Source organism: Rhinopithecus roxellana, chromosome 4 (genome assembly GCF_007565055.1).
Source record: "Rhinopithecus roxellana isolate Shanxi Qingling chromosome 4, ASM756505v1, whole genome shotgun sequence".
NCBI classification, from domain to species: Eukaryota; Metazoa; Chordata; class Mammalia; order Primates; family Cercopithecidae; genus Rhinopithecus; species Rhinopithecus roxellana.
In genome coordinates, this window is record NC_044552.1 from 139,029,229 (window position 1) to 139,056,067 (window position 26,839).

General features: G+C 40.2%; 1 protein-coding gene across 2 annotated transcripts; it reads left to right on the forward strand.

The window, feature by feature from the left end:
* The first annotated feature begins 13,988 nt into the window (after window positions 1-13,988).
* On the forward strand, window positions 13,989-26,773 carry PRSS35 (serine protease 35). Of its 2 annotated transcripts, XM_010383952.2 has the most exons (3): window positions 13,989-14,148; window positions 22,631-22,735; window positions 24,520-26,773. In XM_010383952.2, exon 3 carries the CDS (start codon window positions 24,540-24,542, stop codon window positions 25,761-25,763), a length of 1,224 nt encoding a protein of 407 aa, XP_010382254.1. In that variant the 5' UTR covers window positions 13,989-14,148; window positions 22,631-22,735; window positions 24,520-24,539; the 3' UTR covers window positions 25,764-26,773. The 2 variants fall into 2 exon arrangements, with proteins under 2 accessions (XP_010382254.1, XP_010382253.1); XM_010383951.2 differs by lacking the exon at window positions 22,631-22,735.
* Window positions 26,774-26,839: the final 66 nt, after the last annotated feature.

Here is a 26,839-nt window from a genome sequence, read left to right on the forward strand (position 1 = left end):
CTCAAGCAGTCTTCCCACCTCAACTTCCTGAGTACCTGGGACTACAGGCACATGACAACATGCCTGGATAATTTTTTAAAATTGTATCTTTTGTAGAGATGGGGTCTTACTATGTTGCCCAGGCTGGTTTTGAGCTGCTAGGCTCAAGTGAGCCTCCTGCCTTGTCCTCCCAAAGTGCCGGGATTACAGGCATGAGCCACTGCCCCTGGCCCCTTTGTCTTCTTGAAAGGACAACAGTTTCATTGGACCACACTGTGACCTAATCTAACTTTACATCGTAAAAGTCCTGTCTCCAAATACAGTAGTCACATTGTGAGTTAAGGCTTCAACATATAAATTTGGGAAGACACAATTCAGTCTATAACATACTATGTGTAGCCTTTCAAACTGGTTTCTTTCACAAAGCAAAATGCAGTTAAGATTTCTTCATGTCTTGTCATGGCTTGACAGCTCATTTCTTCTTTTTTTTTTTTTGAGATGAAGTCTCACTGTGTTGCCCAGGCTGGAGTGCAGTGGCACAATCTTGGCTCACTGCAACCTCAGCCTCCCGGGTTCAAGCGATTTTCCTGCCTCAACCTCCTGAGTAGCTGGAACTACAGGTTCACACCACCACGCCTGGCTAATTTCTGTATTTTTAGTAGAAACAGGTTTTCACCATGTTGGCAAGACTGGTCTTGAACGCCTGACCTCAGGTGATCCACCAACCTCAGCCTCTCAAAGTGATGGCATTACAGGCATGAGCCACTGCGCCCAGTTGCTCATTTCTTTTTATCACTGAATAACGTGCCATTGTATAGGTATATCTGTTTATCCATTCATCAATTTGAGGGTATCTGGATTGCTTTCAATTTTTACCAATTATGAATAAAGTAGCTATAAACATTCCTGTGCAGGTTTTTGTGTGGATGTACATTTTCAACTCTTTGGGGTAAATACATTTTCCATCCGTACGTATTAGTTGATTTTTGAACGTAGAATGAGCCTATTTACCTAGAATTAGTCCTGCTTGGTTGTGATGAAGTATAGGTCTGCAACTTACTTTGATTTTTTTTTTTTTTTTTTTTGAAACAGAGTCTCGTTCTGTTGCCCAGGCTGGAGTGCAGTGGTGTGATCTCGGCTCACTGCAACCTCCACCTCCCGGTTCAAGCAATTCTCTGCCTCAGCCTCCCGAGTAGCTGGGATTAGAGGCGCCCGCCACAACACCTGGCTAATTTTTTTTTTTTTTTTTTTTTTTGTATTTTTAGTAGAGATGAGGGTTTCACTATCTTGGCCAGGCTGGTCTTGAACTCCCGACCTCATGACTCACCTGCCTCAGCCTCCCAAAGTGCTGGGATTACAGGCATGAGTCACTGTGCCTGGCCTGAAGGGTATTTTCAAAATAACATGGATAAAAGATGTATGTTTGAGAGATTTTGTAATAAAATGTTGGAAAAATTAGAAATCTATATAGATTAGGACTGTAAAGCCAGAGACAAATATAAAAACAAAAGTGATTTGATTTGTAGTCATTTTGTTATTGTGAGTACTTTTTCCTTTCTTCAATTTAGAGCACTGAGTATTTCTAAAAGTTTTTTTTAAAAAACACATCAGCGAGACCAGGCACAGTGTCTCATGCCTGAATTTCAGCACTTTGGGAGGCTGACGTAGGGGGATTATTTGAGGCCAGGGTTTGATACCAACCTGAGCCATATAGCGAGACCTCATCTCTACACAAACTAAAAAGTTAGCAAGGAATCGTGGTGCCTGCTTGTGGTTCCAGCTACTTGGGAGGCTGAGGTGGGAGGATTGCTTGAGCCCAGGAAGTCAAGATTGTAGTGAGCCATGATTGCACCACTGCTCTACAACTGGGATGACAGAGCAAGATGCTGTCTTCAAAAAAAAAAAAAAAAAAAAAAAAAACTGGTAAATCCCACTGAATTTTTTAAAAAGTGCTTATAATTCTCTATAAATATGTTTCTATTTTAAAACTCACTTTCTGGTTAAGAGCCTAAAGCTCAAAATTCCATCCAATATAACTGCTTTTCACTAACATCAGAAATTCTCCTTCTCTGAACTCTATTGCTTTTTCTTTCTTATTTACTTAAAAAAATCTAGTTAAATACATAATTAATTCAGTTTTCCCCTAATGTTCTAATTTTTTATGAACATACTTGGCATTATAGGCAAAAAGTGTCTGCCACTCGCCCTGTCTGTTCATCACTATGTGAATTTGGCAAATGATTCCTCCTCTGATCTTGAAGTTCTGTAAAAAATATAAGCTATAGGTTTCTGCATTTGCATTATTCTTTTACTGCAACTCCAGAAAACATTTTTTATGAGAAAAAAGGGTTACATTTCTCATGACAGATGTTTTTAATAAGAAAATTTCACAATCAAATATCTACATCCAGAAATATCAAAGGAAATGTTTATTGTTGCATTTTTCTCAGTTTCAATTATTTTCAACATCATTTAAGGATAATTTGACTTTTCAAATGAGTAAGTTTAATTATTTGCTATGCTCAAGTTATTGTGCTACTATGGGAAATGTAAAAATGAAATAAATAAGGCCTTGTTGATATAGTTTGGCTGTCTCCCCACCCGAATCTCATCTTGAATTGTAGTTTCCATAATTTCCACGTGTTGTAGGAGGGACCAGGTGGCAGATAATTGAATCATAGGGGTGGTTACCCCCCTACTATTCTTCTGGTAGTGAAGAAGTCTCATGAGACCTGATGTTTTCATAAGGGGTTTCCCCTTTCTTTGGTTTTTATTCTCTTTCTTGCCTGCTGCCATGTAAGATATACCTTTCACCTTCTGCCATGATTGTGAGACCTCTCCAGCCATGTGGAACTGTGAGTCCACTAAACCTCTTTTTCTTTATAAATTACCCAGTGTCTTTATCAGGTATGTCTTTATCAGCATCATGAAAACAGACTAATACACCTGTCCTCATAGTGCAGATTTCCCAACTTTTCAAACATCACCTATGATAGCTGTAAGAGCAATACTAGCAGAGGAAGGAGTGAAGTTAGTTGAACTGACTTTGTGGAGAAGAGAACATTTGAGCTTAGATGCAAAGCAGCTTTAGGGGAAAGGTGTCTTAGTAAGGGCTCTGCAGAGAAAATGAACTAACAGAATGTAGATACAGTATAGAGAAATTTATTTTTAGGAACTGACTTATGCAGTTGTGGAGGCTGGCAAGTCCAAAATCGGCAGGCTAGGCCAGCAGGCTGGAGACTCAGGGAAGAGTAGCAGCTTAAGTCCAAAGGCAGTCTGCTGGCAGAATTTCTCCTTACTTACAGAAAGTCAGCCTTTTTTCTATTAAGTTCTCCAACAGATTTGATGAGGCCCACCCACATCAGGAAGGGTTACCTGCTTTATCTGCTGATTTAAATGTTAATTCCATATAAAAAATACCTTCACAGGAATATCTAGAATGTTTGACCAAATAGCTGGGTACTATGGCCTAGCCAAATTGACACATAAAATTAACCATCGCAGTGGGATAAGCATGTTCTCAGGCTTACGGAAGAATTGAAGCTTTGTAATAGGGATAATTTGCAATGGGGACAATTCACGAAGCAACGTCAGAGGGAAAGGAGAGGGGGATAATCCAGGTCACACAGAGACGGGATGGGGTTAAAAAGAAGGATGGTAAAGGATGGCTTGGGTGCCAGAATAATTGTGAGAAGAAGGCAGAAATGCTTATTCACATCAGATAGCTTTGATCTCTCAGAGAAAAATGGGGTATTTGTTGGAGGGAAGGGCTGGGAGCTGGTGGCAGCTACAAGCACATCTTGGGGACAAGGATGGTGTTGGAGAATATGGAAAAGTATTAGGAAGGAATAGCACTCAGGCACTCAGAATAAAATTTGTTTTAAGAAGTGTTGACCCTAAGTTGGCTTTCTCACCCTCTTTTCTCTCTTTTTTTTTTTTTTTTTTTTTTTTTCCAGCATGATTTCTAAAAGAAGGGCAGCTGTGGAATTACAGCAACTGGAATTTGAATCCCAGGAACTCACTCACTTACCTACTATGTGACCTGGGGAAAATTACCTAAACTCTTATAGCCTCTGTTATGAATAGTTATTAAAATGACCTGTGTAAAAGTGTCTGGGACAGTGAGTAGTACTCAACCAGAGGCGATTTTATCTCTCAAGGGATAATTGGTGATATCTGGAGACATTTTTTATTGTAAACAGCTGGGCAGTGAGGCATGGTGCAAAGCTGTGCTATTGGTATCTAGCGTGTAGAGGCAAGGGATGCTGCTAAGCATCCTACACTGCACAGGACAGCCACTTACAATAAAAAATTATGCAGAATTGGCATTATCCAACATGCCAATGACTCAGGCATTATACACAGTAAGTGTTGAGTACTGTCTACTAATCATGGTAAACCAAATTGAACAGAATTTTTCCCATAAGTGACCACATCTGAAGGTTTGTTTTCTACAGTGTTGAAAATGCTGTTCCTTTTGAAGAAGGTTAAAGTGTGGAGACACATACAAAAAGCAAACTCTATTCAGAAACTCTTACACAAATAAAATATTGTATTCAATTCAAGAAATACCCAAAGTCCAGCTCTCTGATGTTTGTTTTGAAAAGCTTTGGGCTAGGACAGACTTGAAATTTAATGTACTGTGCTCCATGAGCCAGACTTTGAGGGGAACTTTCAAGTGATTTGGATTTATGTTTGTAAATGCATTTATACATTTTCCCAATATTGGTGATATATTTAGAAATAAAACAGAGAACTCAGCAAATCAAATGATTCTGTTTTATCTAGTCCTATGTGGAATTTCTTGGCTAAGAATAAAATACTCTAGGCAGTCTCAGTGCCAACATAGTACAGCTTTATCTGAAATGTCTTAGTATCTCTTTCTCAGAAGTACAGATACTAAACAAATATGCAAATATAAGGTGATTTTAGTTCCGTTGAAGTGATTTGATCATATTTGTGTCAAAAGTTCAAGTAGTTTCCATTATATTTGTGAGGCAGGGAGGGAGCAGCTACTCTGTAAATACATTAGCTAGTTAGATAGCTCTTAGTAATGCTATCACATCTAAACCCTGCATTTACTTAATCCTTTCCTTTATGTTTTGGGCAAAACTTGCTAGACAAACCAACAAACAAAAACAAAAAAAACCTTACAGAAACTTACAAAAATAAGGGCTTCTATTCGTCAAATTAAATGTGGCTAGGAGGTTTGAAAACATATTTTGAATTTGATGGTTAAGTTTTATTATTTTTTTATTTTTTTTATTATTTTTTTATTTTTTATTTTTTGAGACAGAGTTTCACTCTATCGCCCAGGCTGGAGTGCAGTGGCCGGATCTCAGCTCACTGCAAGCTCCGCCTCCCGGGTTTACGCCATTCTCCTGCCTCAGCCTCCCGAGTAGCTGGGACTACAGGCTCCCGCCACCTCGCCCGGCTAGTTTTTTGTATTTTTTAGTAGAGACGGGGTTTCACGGTGTTAGCCAGGATGGTCTCGATCTCCTGACCTCGTGATCCACCCGTCTCGGCCTCCCAAAGTGCTGGGATTACAGGCTTGAGCCACTGCGACCGGCCGGTTAAGTTTTAAACTATGAAGTGAGATCAGCTAAAATTGGATGAGGAAAAAACTGTGTGAGCCCTGCTACTTGCTCACTGGACAGCAGGCCAGAATTCATTCCCAGGCCTCAAGTAACTGATCAAAGTTGAGAGAAAAGGGGAAGAGACCATTATCCCCCGAACTGAACCGAGAAGTTCCAGTGGATGTTAGGGAGGGACTATAGGCCATGGCTGAAATCAGCAATCATGTCACCCTTGTGACACCATGAGCAGGGGTAGAGAGTGATTTTGAAAAGTAGCTGCCATTTATTGAGAGCCTACTATGGGCTCTCATAGTAAGAGTTATAATACTTTAGATATTCTTTTATTTGATCCTGACAACACCTTTAAGGGTTGAGATCATCACTCCAATTTTTCCAATAAGAAAAATCAAGCTGAGGGAGATTAAGCAAATTGCCTGAATTCACCCAGCTGGTAAATATCTGAAGCAGGATTGAGACCTAATGTGCGAGGAATGTTGAAATGGCTGAAAAAAAGTATACCTTGATTTGTGTTTGTCTATGTTAAAATAGATTTATTGTGGTTTTTAAAAAATGAATAAGCTTATTTTTTTCTTTTTGAGACAGCTGTCTTGCTCTGGGCTGGAGTGCAGTAGTGCGATCCTAGCTCTCTGCAGCATGAAACTCCCCAGCTGTAGCAATCCTCCTGCCTCAGCCTCCTGAGTAGCTGGGACTACACAACATGCCACCATGCTCAGCTAATGTTTTATTATTTGCAGAGACAAGGGTTCATTTTGTTGCCCAAGCTATTGCCTTGAACTCCTAGGCTCAGGTGGTCTTTCCACCTCAGCCTCCCAAAGTGCCAGGATTACAGGTGTGAGCCATTGCACCTGACCCTAAACTTAATTTTAAAGAGCCTCTTTAGCTTCACATATTGTAGGGGTTTTATGCCAATTTTACAAACAATCTATAATAATATAAGAAAATTAAAATAAGTTGGAGTCCCTCAAGCTCCATATGACAACCTCATGCATCTTTTTTATGGTTATATACACATATGCAGTTTGATAAAACAGAGTCATATACATTCTTTGAAAGCTCAAGATGACTTTTTTTTATTTTTTATTATACTTTAAGTTCTAGGGTACATGTGCATAATGTGCAGGTTTGTTACATATGTATACTTGTGCCATGTTGGTGTGCTGCACCCATCAACTTGTCAGCACCCATCAATTCATCATTTATATCAGGTATAACTCCCAATGCAATCCCTCCCCCCTCCCCACTCCCCATGATAGTCCCCAGTGTGTGATGTTCCCCTTCCCGAGTCCAAGTGATCTCATTGTTCAGTTCCCACCTATGAGTGAGAACATGCGGTGTTTGGTTTTCTGTTCTTGTGATAGTTTGCTAAGAATGATGGTTTCCAGCTGCATCCATGTCCCTACAAAGGACGCAAACTCATCCTTTTTATGGCTGCATAGTATTCCATGGTGTATATGTGCCACATTTTCTTAATCCAGTCTGTCACAGATGGACATTTGGGTTGACTCCAAGTCTTTGCTATTGTGAATAATGCCGCAATAAACATACGTGTGCATGTGTCTTTATAGCAGCATGATTTATAAGAAATGGGGAAAGGATTCCCTATTTAATAAATGGTGCTGGGAAAATTGGCTAGCCATAAGTAGAAAGCTGAAACTGGATCCTTTCCTTACTCCTTATACGAAGATTAATTCAAGATGGATTAGAGACTTAAATGTTAGACCTAATACCATAAAAACCCTAGAAGAAAACCTAGGTAGTACCATTCAGGACATAGGCATGGGCAAGGACTTCATGTCTAATACACCAAAAGCAACGGCAGCAAAAGCCAATATTGACAAATGGGACCTAATTAAACTGAAGAGCTTCTGCACAGCAAAAGAAACTACCATCAGAGTGAACAGGCAACCTACAGAATGGGAGAACATTTTTGCAATCTACTCATCTGACAAAGGGCTAATATCCAGAATCTACAAAGAACTCAAACAAATATACAAGAAAAAAACAAACAACCCCATCCAAAAGTGGGCAAAGGATATGAACAGACATTTCTCAAAAGAAGACATTCATACAGCCAACAGACACATGATAAAATGCTCATCATCACTGGCCATCAGAGAAATGCAAATCAAAACCACAATGAGATACCATCTCACACCAGTTAGAATGGCAATCATTAAGAAGTCAGGAAACAACAGGTGTTGGAGAGGATGTGGAGAAATAGGAACACTTTTACACCGTTGGTGGGATTGTAAACTAGTTCAACCATTATGGAAAACAGTATGGCAATTCCTCAAGGATCTAGAACTAAATGTACCATATGACCCAGCCATCCCACTACTGGGTATATACCCAAAGGATTAAGATGACATTTTTTAATACAGATGTTTTGCTTTCTCCTAGTTCTTTCCTCCTCCGCTTACCCCCACATTCTAAAATACAGTATATTTTCTATACCTTCTCCTTTATTCACATAATCATAATCACCCATATGCATTTATGTATACATATCTATATATAGATACATATGTAAGTTCTTTGGTTGTTGCTTTTCTATAAATGGGAACATCTTATATATGTTCCTCAGTGCATTTTACTTAACTACACTGGGGAAATCCCTACAATGCAGCTGGTTTGGTTCTGATTTATCCTTGATAATAGCAACATAATATCCCAGAGTATGGATATACCATAGCGTATTCAACTATTTTCCTTTTATGGGCATTCACTTTATTTCTTCTTTTCTGCTATTATACAAAAATGATTGCAATAAGTATCTCTGTACATAGCCTTAATTTATTTTGAGCCCTGAAATCCTCCCTCTCCCTAACTCCTTATGTTCAGTCACCAGCTCACTCAATTTGAACCCTGACACATCTCTGGAATCTGTTCTCTCCCCAACTCCACCTCCATGGCTACTGCCTGGTTTGAAGCTTCATAATATCTGGCTTGAACTATTTTAACAGTCTCTTAGCTGTTCTTTCTACTCCAAGTTTTAAAACTTTCCCTCTCTCTCCCAACAATTCTTCTGCTTCTAGGATTCCCTTTTTGATATGCAAACGATCCTTATCTTTTCTGGTAACCTTGCATGTAGTTTGTGCAGTTGGCTAGGAGTAAGAGAAACAATCATGCATTGGAGATGGCGAATGGAAACCAATACTCTGACAGCATATGGAGGCAACAACAAGGAGTGGTGACACCTGCCGACCTCAAGAGGGCCTGTTCCATCTGAATTGTTAGCTCCTACTTAGCTTCAGCTGACTACTGCCATGAGGGAATGTGGACCAGACTTGCCTGATGGTCTAATTTTTCTCTCACACACCAAAAAACTAGAAATCAAATTTTTAATGAAAATCTTCAAATTTTCTGGCCACACCAAAACATCTGGAATCTGAAATGTTTGTCCTTCAAGACAAAATGTGGCTCAGCCTGTGAGTTATTCCCATTTCTCATTGTTCTTCTCATCTATCATCTCTTCATTGATGATTTTTTATTCATCCTCTAGGAGGTTACCTAAATGTGATGAAGGTTATTTGATTTAATGGACGCTTCATCTCTGGATCCAGTGAGAGTCTTGGGGCATTATAAGAAAGAGAAGGAGCTGGTTGCGGTGCCTCACGCCTGTAATCCTAGCACTTTGGGAGGCCGAGGAAGGCAGATCACTTGAGGTCAGGAGTTCGAGACCAGCCTGACCAATATGGTGAAACCCCACCTCTACTAAAAATACAAAAATAAGCTGGGTGTGGTGGCACATGCCTGTAGTCCCAGCTACTCGGGAGGCTGAGGCAGGGCAGGAGAATCGCTTGAGCCTGGGAGGCAGAGGTTGCAATGAGCCAAGATTGTGCCACTGCACTCCAGCCTGGGCGACAGAGCAAGATTCCATGTCAAAAAAGAAAAAAAGAAAAAGAAAAAGAAAAAGAAAGGGAAGAGAAAGGAAAGTATAACAGAGAGAAGCTGACATTAGAGGTACCGTGGTCTCTTGCCTTTCCTGGGAGTGAAGTGGAAGCACAAAAACCAGTCATATGTCACTCGCTAGACTCTGCTCCTGGGGCCAATTCCTGGCTCTCCTTATTAAGCACTTATGTGCCAGGCCACAGCTAAGGGTGTCCACATACATTCTTCATTTGCTCCTCATAACCACTCTTCCAGACAACATTTATCATGCTAACTTTCAAATGAGGGAAGAGGGACTCTCAGAGGTTAAGTGGCTTGGCCCAAATCACATGGCAGATAAGTGGTAGTGTTCAGGTTCAAACCTTAGTTTCCTAATCCCAGATATATTTCAATTGAGTACACTGTTCTTATCCATAGTGGGTTCAGTTCCATATTCAGAGGCCATGTAGAAGCCTTCATTCTTCTTGACTGGGTATGTGATTAACTAGGTGGTTTGCCCAGGATATTTGACTCTGATAAAGCTCTTTATTGAAGGCTTATTCATGTCCTCTAGTTATTTAATCATCATTTCCAGAACCAAGAAAACATGTCATAATAAAAAATAAAACAAAAAGCTATCATAAATTTCCAAACTTGGAATATAAATGACTCTGATCCATTAGCCTTAATTTACATGCCTATGAATTAAACTTTACAAGAGTCTCTCTCCTCTGGCAATGTCCTGTGAAATCCTGTCTCTGGGAGACTTTCTGGTTGGGGCCCAGTGCTTTAGTCCCAGCTGCATTTCCTGGAGTTCATGTCCTCTTCAGATTTTAAATTTATATTTATTTATGATGCTTCTAGGTTAAGTCTCTGGTTTCTGTAAGAAATCCAGTTTCCTCTGATAATTCTCTCTATTGTGTCTAAACTACAGATAAGAGTGGTAGAATGTCTTGATTCTGGTTCATTTGATTTTCTCAGTTAACATTTGTTAAATATCTACGTTGCAGGTACTGTACTTAGTGCTGCATATATAAAAGTTTTGCTACCCTTGAGGCTGTTCTATCTGGGAGGCAGACATGGAAAAAAATAATTCCCGAACAGTGTGGCAAGTACCCAGGACCAGTGCTGGCACAAAGGCAGCAGAGAAATCAACACCGCCTATCAGAAAGAACAGGACCAAATGGAGGAGGGGCTGCACTGACGGACCCAACTTTCAGATTTTTGGGGGAACACATCATTGCATTTCCTTGGGCCACCCAAAAAGACAGAGAAAGCCAATGGTTTTGCAGTTTTGTGGAGCGCCAGCAACTGTTCCTCAAATGAGTGGATCATAGGTGGCTTCTATCAGAATATATCTAATTTGAGGACAAATGCTACCTTATCTTTTGTTTCTTAGTACATCTGCTTAATTTTCTCAGTCTGCTTTAACCAAGGGACCCCTAGGTTTTTCAACAGGCAGAACCATACAACCTAATAAATAATAAAGAGGGTTTTGATAAAACCTTGGGATTAAAAGTTAACAGGAAGATTAGAGCCACAGCAATTCAGGTCCCTGTACAAGGTTGAGTCATCACTTAGACCTTCACCATGGACCATGAAACATCTCCTCTTCCTGTCTTTCCACAGCTAAAACTTTCCAAGTACATTTCCATGATAAATAAGATTTAGTCTTGGATAGAGATTTATTCTCTTTTGGTCTCAGCCTCTTGGGAAATCAAGTGTAGAAGAAAAGGCTAAGTAGCCTTAATCATAGCCAGGACTGACAGTGGTCACCGCTTCTCTTCTATAGAGACCACTGTACCCCTCATGACCTGAAATGTGACAGAAGATGTGTTCTGGGCCTCTTGGTTCCATTTCCAGAGAAGCATGCAAATGCCTCCATTAAGCTGGGGACCTCACAAAGGACAGATAGTTATCAATTTTGTTGGTGCATTAACCAAGAATTTGGGTTGTATTAAAAGTAATTTGATAAAGTCTTTGGTCATAATAATCACAATAATTGAAGATAAAGTCTAAGAGCTTGGGGAGACACGGCTAGAAACTTTGTTATGAGTTTAATTTTTTTAACTGATAACATTTCCTACAATGCATTATTTCCTAAAATGGTAAGAGTTATATTATACAAAGTTTTCATTCCCATGTGGAAAGCTGGTTGAGAAACACTGGAAAATTATAGGACCATCACTATAAGACCAGAATGAGGAATTTGATAGTTTGAGAATCTAGTTTGGTATGGGTGTCTGAATTGCTCATACTTTGCTATAGAAAACCTGAGGGGCCGGACTAGGCCAGGAGAAGAAATCTTGATTAAGAGAAGCCAGAATTCTGGCCAGGCATGGTGGCTCACTTCTGTAATCACAGCACTTTGAGAGGCTAAGGCAGGAGGATCGCTTGAGGCCAGGACATCAAGACCAGCCGGGGCAACATAGCAAGATCCTGCCTCTACAAAAGAAATAATTTAAAAAGCTGGGTGAGATGGCATGTGCCCGTGTACCTGGGAGGCGGAGGTGGGAGAATTGCTTGAGCCCAGAATTTGAGGTTGCAGTCAGCTATGATCCTGCCGCTGCACTCCAGCCTGGGTGACAGAGTGAGAATTAAAAAACCCTATCTCTAAAAATTTAATGAATTAAAATTTTTTAAAAATAAGGAGGAAGCCAGAAGCCTAGAACTAGAAAAAGAGTAAATATGAAGCATCAGGACCAGATGAAGTAAAGCGATACATTTTGAAAACAGTCAAACCAATAAGACAACCTGGAATAGATCTAGAAATAGGGTGAAAGAGGGCTTGGGGTCAAAGGTTCAGGAAGGGGGGCATGAAAATGAGAGAGCCCTGGAAGTCTGCTTTCTGTGATGCCAATGGAGAATGTTGAATAAAGTGAAGGAAGCAGACCTGGGTCCACAGTGAACCCTTCTGGATTTATACAGTGTTAGAATCCCAAAAATGTTTGAGAGCTGCAGGCCTTGGAACTCCTCCAGCTCAACCATCTCAATTTACAGATGGAAAAGCAGAGGCACAGGGCACACAGCTATTTAGTGTCAGGCAGGATTCCCATTCTGGGTTCTGGGCTTTCTCTGTGACTTCTCCACACTCCAGCTGACTAGCAAACTTTTTAGTTCCACATATAATCCAGCAGCTACTATATGCCAGGCCCTATGGTAGATGGTGGTGATTCAAAGATGCATATGACTATTATAATCTAATTGGTGAGACAGAGAGCTTCAAAACTCATTCTAACTGGTAAAAATTACCAATAGACTTTAATATATGGGTACATGCATATGTTAACAATGCTAAATGAGAAAACAGCAATGAAATTGTATATATAGTTGACCCTTGGACACATATTTGAACTGCACAGGTCCACTTACACACATTTTTTTTTCCATCCAAAAGAGGATAGAAAACAGCATTTTCAGGCAGAACTGCTTAAACAGAGGGCAGACTTTTCCTATATACGTGTTCCCCAGGACCCACAGCTGGACTTGGACTTGAATATGAGATGATTTTAGTATGGGGGAGCTGAGGGGAAGAGGGCCTGGAACCAGTCTGCTGAGTATAAGGAGGGACAATGCTAAGTATGTTATGATCTCATTAAAAGTACATAGAAACTTGAGATATGCAATAATTCACTAACGAACCGAGTGTTACAAGACATGCTAAGACCTTGTGTCATAAATACTTGTGCATTTACTTGATCTCCCCGCTTTAGGGCCAGGACCAAGTTTTGTACTCGTTGTATCAGTGCATCTTGCCCCAGACCTGTCACCCACTAGAATTTGTTGTTAAACAAATGAGGCTTCCTTCCTCATGTGGCCCCCCACCCCTCTCCTAAAGAGGACAATTAAAGTACGAGAGAACGGATGAGGTTAGAATGCTGGTGGGACTGAGATGGGAAAAGGACCTTAAAGGTTATTCGTCCAAAGAAGAAAACCAGCCTTTTCTCGGCAGACGGAAACTGACGCGCTCCCCCTGGAGGCAGCGCAGGATGCTCCCGGGCCTCCGGGCGTCCCAGCTTGGGGTCCCCATTCTCGTGTGCAGTCAGGGCACTGGTGGGAACCCTGGGCTCAAGGCGGCCCTCGCGCTTGGCGCTGGTACAAGTCGGGGTAACCTTACGGCTTGTGCATCCAGAGAAGCGAGGTCTCTGGTGGAGACTAGCTTGGGATAGGTTGGGGAGACGCCCTCCGTTCTTCTAGATGCCTGGGGTCTCAACAGCAACCAGTGGGGAATAAGACTTACTGAACGAACCCTGAGACTGTTAAAGGAGTGCATACTATCAAAGGGACAGGCATCCCTGTGAACCTGCTCATGAATTTTTCCTAATGCTTGATTTAGCTTGTGGGCAGAAATGCTGGAGCGAGACACGGCCAGGTCCGTCCTGTTCCTCCAGGGAAGTCCCCTCTCCGCCCTCCCTCTCCATCTCCTCTTGCCCACGTCCTCCACCTCCCCTTCTCCCCCATCCCACCGCCCCCGCCCCGCGTCATCGCCCCCTTTCCCCTCCCACCTCCTGGCCGTGGTGCGGCGCAGCTGTCTCCTCCTCCGCAGTCTCGGCGGGAGCTCCGGGTGCTGTGGCCGGGCCTTGGCTGGGCGGCCTTCAGCTCAGGCTAGCTGAGAGGCTCCCAGCTGCAGCGTCCCCGCCCGCCTCCTCCGGAGCTCTGATCTCAGCTGACAGTGCCCTCGGGGACCAAACAAGCCTCGCAGGTAAAGATAAAGCTCCCCAAACCCAACAACCTTAGAACTTAGAAATTTCCCTGAGAAAGGCAGGACCTACCCGAGGAGCGCTTCTTTGAAGGACTTTGAAGAAAGGGATCAAACTTGGCACTTTCTTTCAGTCCTCAAAGAAACTAACCACCCTTCCCCTAGGCAATTCTCTCTCCTCTGCAGTTTAATATTAACAGCAACAATGTTTGCATTGGAATATAAATGGAATTCTTTCTGCTTAAGCAGTACCAGAGGGGACCCTCTTTATTTTTATGATTGTTAACAGATGCCATTGAGAAAGGTATAAAACGCATTCCTGGAAAGTCTCTTTGGCGGGGTTACTCTGAAAACTAGCCTCTCCCTCTACCCTTTTATCAACTTGGCTGCAGGGGTCAGCAAAAGGAGCATAGGAAAACGTTTAGAAAATAAGGAGGCGAAACGAAGTAGAAAAGCTTTTGACTTGGTTTGAAATACTCGAGCTGAAGAAAAAAAGTGTGTGGGGTGGTGGTGGATGAGACATTGGCAAAATATTGACAATAGTTGAAGCTGCTGATGTGCACATGGGGGTTACACTTTTCTCTCAACTTTTAATACTTTTCCCTGTGCTTTTGTGTAGTCGTAAAATTTTCTATAATAAAAGGTTCTTTAAAAAGTTGTAGAAACACTCCCGCTTGATTGCTCAGACGTTTTTACACTGTCCTTGATTTGAAAAGAAGCTGCATGCTGTGTCTAGGGAGCTTTCACCCCTTATTAACCCTTCTGACTTCTGAAATTCATTCTTATTTTTTCCGAAGTACATTTGTCTCCCCAGAGGATTAAAAAAGTCATATTTTGCTGGCTGGAGAATTATATTAGAATCTGGTTTATAATTTAGAAGGGAGAATGTTAAAATCCCTGCCAAATAAGACATGTAGGCTTGAAAGTAGCAGCCAAGTATCATATGGAATTTTATTTTTATTAGGAAATATTAGAGGAGTTCCTTTAGTGAGGGAAGTGGTGGACGTGGATACTGTCCCTATTTTTCTTCCAGATAGCTGGAAAAACTGTATGCTTTTAAGAAGCTTTTTCATGTTTTAAAATGTGAGATTGTTTAGCATATACCTGGCATATAGTATATACTCATTAGATGTTAAAATAAACAATTGCTAGTATGAGTTAATTTTCTCCATTGGGTATATTGTTTTCCTCTGCCCAATGCTCAAATATCCAACGAGCATATTGCATTTTAACAGTAGGATCAGACTCAGAATTTGGGAGGATGGAGCCACTTTGCCTTAGCGCTGAGTTAACTTTGCAGATGAGAAATCTGAAATGGAGAGCTTAGGAAACAGTAAAGTCAAGTTAGTAGTATGCAAGCTGTTATTTTATAATTAAAAACTTTAAGCTTCATATAGGTAAAACTGATGTGGGTTGGCTAAAAACATTTTGACCATAGATGCTTTAAAACCTGAAAAGTAGCATACCTATTTATAGATATTCTTTGCTCTCAAAGGCTAACTTGAAAAATACAGATAAGTTTAGAGCTATATGCTGTGCACTTCGTAAGGCAGCATATGAAAGAGTCCTCTTAGGGTTCCTTTAATGTCATTCACCCCAAATTTGATTGATCCGTAGCATTGCAGAAATTGTAGGAATTGCAGAAATTTAGATGTACAGGTCATGGAAAAATAGCCCCAAAACAAAGGGAGGTTTTGTTTTTTATTGTGATGAGAAACAGAAGTTGTGGGTTACTGTAAAATAATCAACTGTGTAACTTTACCATCTTCCTTTCCCTCAAGTACTGCCAAACTTTTTAAACAGACATTTTTTTGGTCTCCATTTATGAAACTAAACTTGAAAATAGTGCTATGGTATGATATTTTGAATAGAAATTGGCCCGCTGTCAATGAACTTTCTTGCCGTTTATTCTCAGCCTAGAGTCGGTGGAGAGCTTATCCTTTAGTAATGGATTATAAAGTATTTGATAAACATATGTGAAATGTCTGGCAGGTTCAAGATTTTCCTTAGCATTGAAATAAATTGTGGCACGTTTGGGGGACTAGTTCACATTGCTGTAGGTCATGCTGGAAGAGTGCTGGCACTACAACTGTTTTTGAAAAACTATCTGCCAGAAAATTGTCTGGCTGTAGACAGCATTATCAGCCCTCAGTTCATCAGGATGGGCTCCGTGGCCTGTAGGTGGGTTTCCTAAATGTCATAAATTCCATATGTCACAGCCATCTAGTATATTATTAGCCAGTTAGAAGTTTTGCCCCTGCTGAATCTTACATGCTTTTAAAATAAAATCTATTTCACAGCTGAGTAAGTGTAAATATTTTAAATACCGGCCTTAGATTTGCCATCACCAGACTAACTTTGCCATCTAGTGGTAGCAAAATGGATAACAGGCAAGTTCTTCCCTGGATGAGTAGGAATTGAACCTTCCTGAGAAGCATTGATGAGTAAGTTACTTGTGTTTTCTCATTTGCAGTTTACTCTAGAACTTTAAAGCTGGAAGAAATCTTAGAAATGTTCTAGTCCAACTCAACAGTTAAGGACTATCAGATAGATTCTTTAAAAAAGGCTTCGAAATGATGCATGGCAGAGTTAGCACTTGGTATGCATTTGTTGAATAGACAAATTTATGTACTCTGTTCTAATTTTTGTTTTTCCTCTAGCAATATTGCATCCTACCGCCATGAGGTTTTATCGTGATCTTCTGTTTTTAGTGTTTTTAGATTTAAAGTTGCATTTCTGTATATTATTTCTTAAAATAACACGTTTTCATTTATGTTTTAAGTCCCAGAAGGAAACATTCTTTTCTGCTGGAATTTTTTTGGAGACAGGGTTTCCCTGTCTCATTCTAGTTGCCCAGGCTGGAGTGCAGTGACACAATCACAGCTCACTACAGCCTTGACCTTCCAGCTTAGGTGATCCTCCCAACTCAGCCCAGAGTAGCTGGGACCACAGGCATGCGCCACCACACTTGTAGAGACAGGGTCTCCCTGTGTTGCCCAGACTACTCTCAAACTCCTGGACTCAAGTGATCCTCCCATCTCAGCCTTCCAAAGTGCTAGGATTACAGGTGTGAGCCACCGCGCCTGGCCTTTTTCTACTTTTTAATCACTCCTTACTACTACTACTTGTTTTTTCTTTTTTTGAGGGAGTCTCGCTTGTTGCCCAGGCTGGAGTGCAATGGCGTGATCTCAGCTCACTGCAACCTCTGTCTCCCAGTTCAAGGGATTCTCCTGCCTCAGCCTCCCCAGTAGCTGGGATTACAGGTGCGCAACACCACGCCCAGCTAATTTTTGTATTTTCAGTAGAGACGGGGTTTCACCACGTTGGCCAGGCTGGTCTGGAACTCCTCACCTCAAGTGATCCACCCACCTCGGCCTCCCACACTGCTGGGATTACAGGTGTGAGCCACAGTGTCTGCCACTCCCTACTACTTCTTTCTTTCTAAACAGTCAGGCAGACTGTTGTAAAAACTCGATTCTCACATTTTTAAGTGTAGTAGTTTCCTACTGCTGCTGTAACAAATTACCGAAAACTTAGTGGCTTAAAACAACACAAATTTATTATCTTATGCATCTGCAGATCAGAAATCTAAAGCTTTATTGTGATCTATTTTTAGTTTTTAAATTGCATTTATGTATATTTTTCTTAAAATAACACATTTTCATTTATGTTCCTCCTTCTGGAAATTCTAGGAAATACTTTATTCCTTACCTTTTGCAGCATCTAGAGTGCACTCATATTCCTCAGCTCATGGTCCTGCATTACTCTGGCCTCCGCTTCCATCTAGCAGCTCTTCCCACTCTTAACCTGTTTTTCCTCCTTCTTATATGAGCCCCTGTGATTGTATTGGACCCACCTGGATAATCCAGACTAACCACTTCACCTTAAAATCCTTAATGTAATTGTATTTGTAAAGTCTCTTTTCTTGTGTGTGGGAAATATTCACAGGTCTTGGGGAGGAGGATATTTGGCATACCATGATGAGGCAGTTAGACATGTATAAAATACCTTATAAATATCTACCTGAGTGTTGGCTCCCCCTGTTTGATATGAATAACATTTGCTTTAATCTTTCTGGAGTGCTTACTGTGCTCTGGGCATTGTGCCTATCGTATTAGTTTCTCATAAAAATATTCTAAAATATTATCTCTATCTAATAAATGTGGGAAATAATGTCTAGAGAGATTAGGTAACCTTCACAAGATCACAGTGTAACAAGTGGCAAGTGTACTTAAGTTGATTTGGCTTCAAAGCCCACTGCCCCCATAATCATTGAAACACCGTAGTTCTTACTCCCTTCTTTTATGACGTTACAGACACAATTATTTTCTCATACACTTTCTAACTTAAATGTTTCTAACTTCTCTTTCTAACTTAAATGTTTCTAACTTCTCTTTCTAACTTAAATGTTACCTCCATGCAGTGCTACTGTCAGGGAGCACTTCCGTGGGTCAGGAATTAGATTTCATAAGATACCCTTCTCCTCAGCATCTGTTCCCCCAAAATAAAATTGACTATGAAAGTTTTTACAATTGTCATCCAAAACATCACCGATTTCTTTAGTGATTGCTTTATTCCTGTTTATGTCATTTGTAACTCTCCCCCTGTCCTGCTGTGGCCTTTTGCCTAAGCCATTTCTCTCTGCAGTTATTCGGAATCATCTGGCCAGGCCCCAGTGTCTCCCTGTTGTGTGTCAATCCTGAGTAGGTGGAGGATGAAAGTAGAGAAGATGAGAGCATGTCTTCGAATTTAGGTATGGCATGTAAACACAGCCAGTGGTGCTGGGAAGGAGAGATGTTGGGATTGCAGATGGCTAAATAGAGGACAGCCAAGTTTTAAAAGGTGGTCGTGCAATCATTGGTGTATCCTTACACGCTAAGGTAGAGGGTGATGTTGGCCCTACAGGGTCATTGATATGACTGAGTAGTTCCTGACCCACAACAGCCCCCCAGGAACTGTTTGACGGATCAATGCGAAGTTGTGTCGCATGGCAACATACTATATACATAAATATGGACAAGTTCCTCACTAGACATTACAAGGAACCAGGTGAAAAGAAAGGCATGAGTAATTGTGAATCTGTCACCTGGTGAGGGAAAGCAATTCAGTGCAGGTCCTTCAGTGGTAAGTCAGCATCTTTGCTTTCTCATAGACAGGAAAAATAATTGATTTGAAATATTAATACAGTGGGCAGCCTTCTAATCTTTCATTAGTTTGCCTGCTCTATCTAAGCTAGACTATAAACTTCTAGAGTAAAAAACAAAACACAAAAGAGAAACTGAGCCTTAAGGTATAATGTCATTTCATCATAGGATTCTATATACTCTAGATAGACTCACTCAAAAAGTTGAGTTTTTCTTTCATTGTAGATCACTCCCTTAGAGTAATTATGTTGACAGACTGTTTCTTTTTAGACTGAGGGTCTGATGCAGTTCCAAAATTCCCAGTGTAGATCCAGGCTATAAATAAGACACAGAAAATGCAATTTAAGTGTTTTGTGGCTGCAGAGTGTTTAATCACACTTAAGTTTAATAGCAATGAAAAAAATATATTACAGAGCCATGGATATTCATAGAGATGAGTAATTAGGAAAGCATTCATTTGGAAAGTCTCTAAAGTGAAGCTGTCCTTGAACAAAAAACAAAACAAAACAAAGAAAAAGGGAATTTTAGAGTGAGTTGGAAACTATCTATCTTGAAATAAAAATATTTGACTGTGAAACTGACTTTTTAGAACACTACAAGGTCTCTAATTTTGGCTTATATAACAACCTGTTTTGAAGTGATACAAATTCACCAATTAAGGCAGGATAATAATTTTAAAATAACATGTGTTAACTGCTTACTATCCTCTGGGCTCAGTAGTAATTCTTTGCATGCATCATCTCATTTAATCTCTATAACAATGTTATGAAGTTGAAATTACTGTAATATTATCCCCACTTTGCAGATGAGGAAAGTGAAACTTCGATAGTTAATGAAATGTCCACATGTATATACCTCGTATGTGGTGAAGAGGGAATTGAACCCAAGCCTTCCCACTCCTTGGTCTGCACTCATAACCACTATGCTGGAACAGATACAGAAATATTCTCAACACTGAGAGCAATCACATTTCTAAGAAACTATAAACAAATAACAAAAGGGTAATAGTAAGTGATCTCATAGTTAAGTGTGGTCACGTCTATTAATAGATTGGGTACAAATGTGTAATTACATCTCTTCCATCAGTAAGAGTTCGTCTACGTACACAGACATTCTTACTTCCTCCTTAATTCCCTTCTACTCAATCTGTCTTCAGGATCTAACCTATAATCAGCTGTGTGTGTGCTGACTCACAGTGGTGGACAGAAATCACTGCAACTTCGCTTTCATTCACCGAAATTGGAATTTGAAGCCCTAAATCCAAGTCATCTGGAAATGGACAGTGAAGGTCACAATTATATTGCAAGACAGGAAATATGAGGGGGATGGGGAAGACAAGGGACGTAAGACATTCAACATTTTATAGCTGCCTCTTCAATCGGGACTGTGTCTTTTTAGATCAATGAGTTAGTCCTTTTTGGACAATGGACATATGTAGATATCCACTGAACAAACTGTGGATTGCTCTATCAGTAAGAGCTATCATTTATGCCACATTGACATTTTACCACAAGACAAACTTAGATTTTCCAAAAGAAAGTGTCCTTAAACATTTGCCCAATTTTAAATTACAGGCCAAATTAGGCTGAATCCATGTCCTCTTATTACTGTGATTCTGAGGTCATATTACAAAGCTCTGCCCTTCCCATGCCCAAGGGTAGATGTGGGCATGGTTTTTATTACTGTGGTGCACTGCACAGAGCTCCCTCAAAGGGCACCAGGCAGGGCTGGTGAATCAATGCCATTGAATGATCTGTAGTATGAGATATTGGAGGCATTACATATAAACCTTATGAATTTCATTTTTTGAGACATATGATCCTAGTTCATACCACTGCACTCCAGCTTGGGTAACAGAGCAAGACTCCCTCTCAAAAAATAAATAAAAATAAAAATAAATAAAAGTAAGTTATGTTTGTTCTTTATGAACTGGCTGAGTGATTTGATATTGTCAATTGCTAACATAGTAAAAGAATGAAGTCAGAATAAATTAATTTTGTACACAGAGATAAGCAGATGTCATTTAAAATCCAGATAAGCCATCATCCTTGCAAAGATCACCTTCTGGGGTATGGCTCATGTTGCTACACCAGAGCCGTGGCTACTGTAGTGGTTCTTAAACTTTATTGAGTGTCAAAGTCATCTGGAGGGCCGGTTAAACCCACCTGGGAACCACTCTCCACCACCCTTTCAGGATAGTTTCTAACAGTAGGTCTGGGCAGGCCCTGGGAATTAGCATTTTTAACAAGTTCCCAGGTAATGCCCAAGTTACTAGTGTAGGGACTGTCCTTTGAGAACCCCTGGTCTGGTGTTTCCTTTTGGTGAGCAACCAAGATTTGGGCTCTCAACCGCCATTCATAACTGCTGTGAGAATGTGAACGTGAACACAGAGCCGGAAAACCATGCCTATATCATTGGTGTTATCATTTGGTAAATCAAATCATTGCTTTGTACCAAGCATGGTTTCAAAGGAACTAATGGCATTGGAAATTTCCAAAGTATTAGCTAAGGCCTTTGACTAGAACAATAGCTTTATCTGCATAGCCAGAAATAAAATTATACTTAAATACAATTCAACTCTGATGAGGCTTTCTTAAAAGTCTGGCTACAGAATTATGGCATAGGACAAACCTACCTGGGGAAAAAATATCTCAGTAACACTATTTAGACCTCCTTTATTTTGCCCAGGAATGCCTTTCACATGTGTATTGCTCCTCAGATCATTAGTATCAGGTGTTAAGATATACCAAGTGAGATACTTTGTGTCTCTTGACGTGGATATTTGGCTGACTTTCAAGCTTTGATGTAATCATATATTAAGTATACAATAGACAGCTGTTGTCATAAAGAGCTAAATGAAAAAGCAATTTAAAAAAGTTTCCCACACCAAAACAACTCCCTTGATTGAAATTTTGCTGCGAATCAAGTAGATTCAAAATATATATATATATGTATATAATGATATATATCATTTTTGTATATTTTGGTTTGTTGATAAGCTAAGTAGCAGCAAATAACTCTTTGATATTCACTGTTTTTTTCAGCCAAGGACATAAATTTTCATCCCGGGAACTACAATTTCAAGTGCTCAGTAGAGTTACTGAGTTGTGAGCCTTTTTCATTCTAATTAAATTAACTTGATGAAATACTATTGTGAAAAATTGCATAAAGACAAAATAAAATACTAAGTGGCTCTACTCTACAAAATCCTTGATTATATAATTACTGCTTTGCAGTGGTGACTATTAGCAAATATTGTGACATAACACAGATTTCCTCCTCTCCTCCCCTCCCCTGCCCTCTCCTCCCCTCCCCTTTCCTCCCCCTCTCTTCTTTGACAGGGTCTCACTTTGTTGCCCAGGCTGGAGTTCAGTGCCATGATCATGGTTTGCTGCAGCCTTGACCTCCTGGGTTCAAGCAATCCTGCCAAGTAGCAGGGACTACATGTGTTTGCCACCATGCCTGACTAATTTTTTAAAAGTTTTTTTTTGTAGAGATGAGGTCTCAGTCTGGTCTTGAACTCCTGTATTCAAGGGATCCTCCCATCTTAGCCTCCCAAAGTGCTGGGATTACAGGTGTGAGCTACCACACCTGGCCTGCTTAATATTTCCAAATGTATAACAGTTCAAATTAATTATGTTTTCATTAATATATCACATTTAAACAATAAATAGGTTAATGTAGCATACATTTTTGTTTGATCAAAATAATGTTTTAGTTTGTTAATAAAATTATTGTACTTGTATATGGCAAAATAAATTCTGTTGTATCAAGGGATACCGATATTGAACTCTGCATCGGGGTTGATTTTTGCCTTTTGTGCCAGTGCACGCATCCTGTGGGTGTACCCTGTGGTACAATGGCTGTGGGCCATTGCTAATGTGCTTTCTTTTCCATGCAAAAAACAAATAAATAAAATAAAACTTATCAGAAAGCATTGAGGATGAAGGTATTGTAGGGCTAAGCAAATGCTGAATTGCCTCTGCTTTATACAAAAGTACAAATCATTTGCTTAAGTCTTGATATTTTAACTATTAGTTAAAAATGACTTGAAGCATAGTTCGCAAATAACAGTGACACAGAGGTTCAAAATTGCTGCTCCAGTGTGCTCCTACTATACCCACCTCCAAGCAAAGATGGCTGACACACATCAGTTCCACTAAATAGATACATGTACGTGCCAGTGAGCCTCAAGAAAAGAAAAAGAGGGTGAGAAGATTTGAACAGTAGGAGAAGTATTATATAATTTATTATGTGCTGGCACCTTTAACAATATTTAAATAACACAACAACACTGGTCTTAGATAGTGAGACCTGTGGTGAAAAGGGACTATATCTAACCATTATCATGTCCTCCCAATAGCCTGTACTTCATAAATTCTTACAAATAATTTTAATATGCAGTAATGTCCCACAAAATGAATGTCCCATCATTTTGTATGATGCTTTGCTTAGATGGTGGTTTCAAGCATAACTTTGTTTTTTAACAATGCATGGTACATTTTTCTTACTTTAGTATAAAAATGCCCTGTGCTGTGTATTTTCTTTTTATGACCAGGAGTTCTATAAAAATCAAAGCAGATCAATAGAAGATTAATTAGCAATTTATTTATTGCTAACACTCTGACTGCTTTAAAACATTATCCAGTAATATGCATTGCACCTTTACATCAGCTTGGGCTGCCAATCCTGGTTCATGGACATTCACTGTATTCAATGAGCAGTTTTTTTTAGCTCTGTGCTAGGCAGTTACAGTCTAGAGATGAAGAAGTTATGATCCCTGTTTTTAAGTAGCTAAGTGTGGGAAAAGACCGCAGCGCATTTGCTGCTATCTTTATTTCTAAATCATCTGGATATAAAGTTGTAGGATACCTAAGGAGGAGAGTGTGGCTTAGCTGACAGAGGGTCTCAGCCTACCACCCTATTGTACTCTCTCAGGCACTGGGCTGTTAGGAGAGATGGAGGGGGAGGTGACAGGATGACAGGTTGGGGTGGGAGCGAGGTCGATTAGGGCTGGTGGAGGGAAGTTTGAGTGAAAAACGACTTACTGATTTTGGAAGTCTGTGTGAGCCCACTTACCAGCGTTTATCTAATCTCAATAAAATCTAGGTAAGGTGGAAATAAGGGCACCTCTTTGTGGGGAAGGTACATTTAGGATCCAAGGCCTAAATGAAATGGATAAGTAAGATTTAAAAAGAAAACATTGTAAACCTCTTTTTCTGTTTTTAAGGAAAAAGTTAGAAGATCAAAATGGAAAATATGCTACTTTGGTTGATATTTTTCACACCTGGGTGGACCCTCATCGATGGATCTGAAATGGAACGGGATTTTACGTGGCACTTGAGAAAGCTACCCCGGATTGTCAGTGAAAGGACTTTCCATCTCACCAGCCCCACATTTGAGGCAGATGCTAAGATGATGGTAAATACAGTGTGTGGCATCGAATGCCAGAAAGAACTCCCAACTCCCAGCCTTTCTGAATTGGAGGATTATCTTTCCTATGAGACTGTCTTTGAGAATGGCACCCGAACCTTAACCAGGGTGAAAGTTCAGGATTTAGTTTTTGAGCCGACTCAAAATACCACAAAGGGAGCATCTGTTAGGAGAAAGAGACAGGTGTATGGCACTGACAGCAGGTTCAGCATCTTGGACAAAAGGTTCTTAACCAATTTCCCTTTCAGCACAGCTGTGAAGCTCTCCACGGGCTGTAGTGGCATTCTCATATCCCCTCAGCACGTTCTAACTGCTGCCCACTGTGTTCATGATGGAAAGGACTATGTCAAAGGGAGTAAAAAGCTAAGGGTAGGGTTGTTGAAGATGAGGAATAAAAGTGGAGGCAAGAAACGCCGAGGTTCAAAGAGGAGCAGGAGAGAAACTGGTGGTGGTGACCAAAGAGAGGGTACCAGAGAGCGTCTGCAGGACAGAGTCAAGAGTGGGAGAAGAAGAAAACAATCTGGCCGGGGTCAGAGGCCTTCCTTCCGGTGGACCCGGGTCAAGAATACCCACATTCCGAAGGGCTGGGCACGAGGAGGCATGGGGGACGCTGCCTTGGACTATGACTATGCTCTTCTGGAGCTGAAGCGTGCTCACAAAAAAAAATACATGGAACTCGGAATCAGCCCAACGATCAAGAAAATGCCTGGTGGAATGATCCACTTCTCAGGATTTGATAACGATAGGGCTGATCAGTTGGTCTATCGGTTTTGCAGTGTGTCCGACGAATCCAATGATCTCCTTTACCAATACTGCGATGCTGAGTCAGGCTCCACCGGTTCCGGGGTCTATCTGCGTCTGAAAGATCCTGACAAAAAGAATTGGAAGCGCAAAATCATTGCGGTCTACTCAGGCCACCAGTGGGTGGATGTCCACGGGGTTCAGAAGGACTACAACGTTGCTGTTCGCATCACTCCCCTCAAATACGCCCAGATTTGCCTCTGGATTCACGGGAACGATGCCAATTGTGCTTATGGCTAACAGAGACCTAAAACAGGGCGGTGGATCATCTAAATCACAGAGAAAACCAACTCTGATTATTGTAGTGAGATCACTTCATAGGTTATGCCTGGACTTGAACCCTATCAATAGCATTTCAACGTTTTTCAAAATCAGGAGATTTTCATCCATTTAAAAAATGTATAGGTACAGATATTGAAACTAGATGGACACTTCAATGCCAAGTATATACTCTTCTTTACATAGTGATGAGTTTCATTTGTAGGAAAATTTTGTTGCCTTCTTAAAAATTAGACACACTTTAAACCTTCAAACAGGTATTATAAATAACATGTGATTTCTTAATGGACTTATTCTCAGGGTCCTACTCTAAGAAGCATCTAATAGGATGCTGGTTGTGTATTAAATGTGAAATTGCATAAAGGTCGATGGTAACACAATTAGTATCAGGATAGAGACAGAAAGTTACAACATAGTTTGTACTACTCTGAGATGGATCCATTCAGCTCATGCCCTCAGTGTTTATATTGTGTTATCTGTTGGGTCTGAGACATTTAGTTTAGTTTTTTTGAAGAATTACAAATCAGAAGAAAAAGCAAGCATTATAAACAAAACTATTAACTGTTTTACTGCTTTAAGAAATAACAATTACAATGTGTATTATTTAAAAATGGGAGAAATACTTTGTTCTATGAAATAATCTAGTTTAGAAATAGGGAAGCTGAGATTTTAAGATCTCAAGTTTTTATTTAACTAATACTCAAAATATGGACTTTTCATGTATGCATAGGGAAGACACTTCACAAATTATGAATGATCATGTGTTGAAAGCCACATCATTTTGTACTATACATTCTGTGTATGAGGTGCTACATTTTTAGGACAAAGAATTCTGTAATCTTTTTCAAGAAAGAGTCTTTTTCTCCTTGACAAAATCCAGTTTTTGTCTGAGGACCATAGGGTGAATTCTCTGATTAGTAATTTTAGATATGTCCTTTCCTAAAAATGAATAAAATTTATGAATATGACTTTTAAAAGGAGGGTCTGGTTATTTTCCTTAGGAACCAAGGCTGCAACACTCATTCTGGCCATCATGT